This window comes from Anneissia japonica, unplaced genomic scaffold (assembly GCF_011630105.1).
Source record: "Anneissia japonica isolate Jap-2015-1 unplaced genomic scaffold, ASM1163010v1 scaffold286858_len907_cov289_single, whole genome shotgun sequence".
Lineage (NCBI taxonomy): Eukaryota > Metazoa > Echinodermata > Crinoidea > Comatulida > Comatulidae > Anneissia > Anneissia japonica.
Window position 1 is genome coordinate 1 of NW_022688873.1, and position 907 is coordinate 907.

At 34.2% G+C, this 907-nt stretch overlaps 1 protein-coding gene across 1 annotated transcript; it reads right to left on the reverse strand.

The window, feature by feature from the left end:
• Positions 1–5: 5 nt before the first annotated feature.
• LOC117124059 (serine/threonine-protein phosphatase with EF-hands 2-like) lies at positions 6–800 on the reverse strand (the record flags this gene model as incomplete). Its single annotated transcript, XM_033270188.1, has 2 exons — positions 555–800; positions 6–179 (listed from the first exon to the last, which is right to left on the reverse strand). Coding segments are annotated over exons 1-2 (391 nt in total), but the record flags the coding sequence as incomplete, so codon positions are not given.
• Positions 801–907: the final 107 nt, after the last annotated feature.

A 907-nucleotide genomic window follows, 5' to 3' on the forward strand; every position in this document is an offset into this window, starting at 1 on the left:
ATTGCTCTGTGTATCAACTAATCTAAAAGCTTCCAAAAACTCATTGAAGTCGATCTGTCCATCTCTGTTTAAGTCCAAACTTCTTGCCATGTCTGTTACTGTTTCTTCCGACATCTGAGCCTGTAGATGTTTACTTAACATCTTACACCCCTCAGAAAATTCATCCATGGTGATGCAACCTACAAATATTGAAGTAATGAAGTTTTTAAAATAATAATTATACAGTATTGCATATATTTCCTCCAAAGTAGAACAAAAAAAAAAACAAGTTAGAAAAGGGCAAATCAAGGAGGAAAGGTCCAGTGTACAAGAGGTAGTCATAAACATCACATCTTTGAATCAAGTTGTTTATTCAGTAAAATTTCACAGTAATCAATTACCATTAAACTAAATATTAAAAGAACAAAACAGAAAAAGATAAAAAACAAATAAAATATTAACAGTCAATGTAAAATGACAACACTGCAATTACTTATTTTGGTTTTGGAAAATAGTTCGGTTTTATATTATAAACTAAAAGGTAGGGGGGGGGGAGGAAAATGAAGTTGACATACCTGAGTGATCTTTATCAAGTGTTCTGAAGATGGTCTCCAATGCACTCCTGTTACGATAAATCACTTCTGTGAAACTAGGTCCATTCTTTTGACTGCCATTAAAATTCACCTCCTGTTGGAGACACGACTCATACTCCACTAAGCCTTCATCATTGGTCTTGACGAGTTGGTTCCGTATAGTAAGCCAAGGTAATTGCAACCTAAGGACATCCGACATTGTCTTTGCCCATTGGGTCTGAGTGATGAAGCCTGAAAATTAGCAGTAGTCACATGCTTTTAAATAATGCCCTTTTATTATAAGCTCTGTCTACCAAATTTAATCAAAAAAGCATCATAAAATGTGATGAAACAAT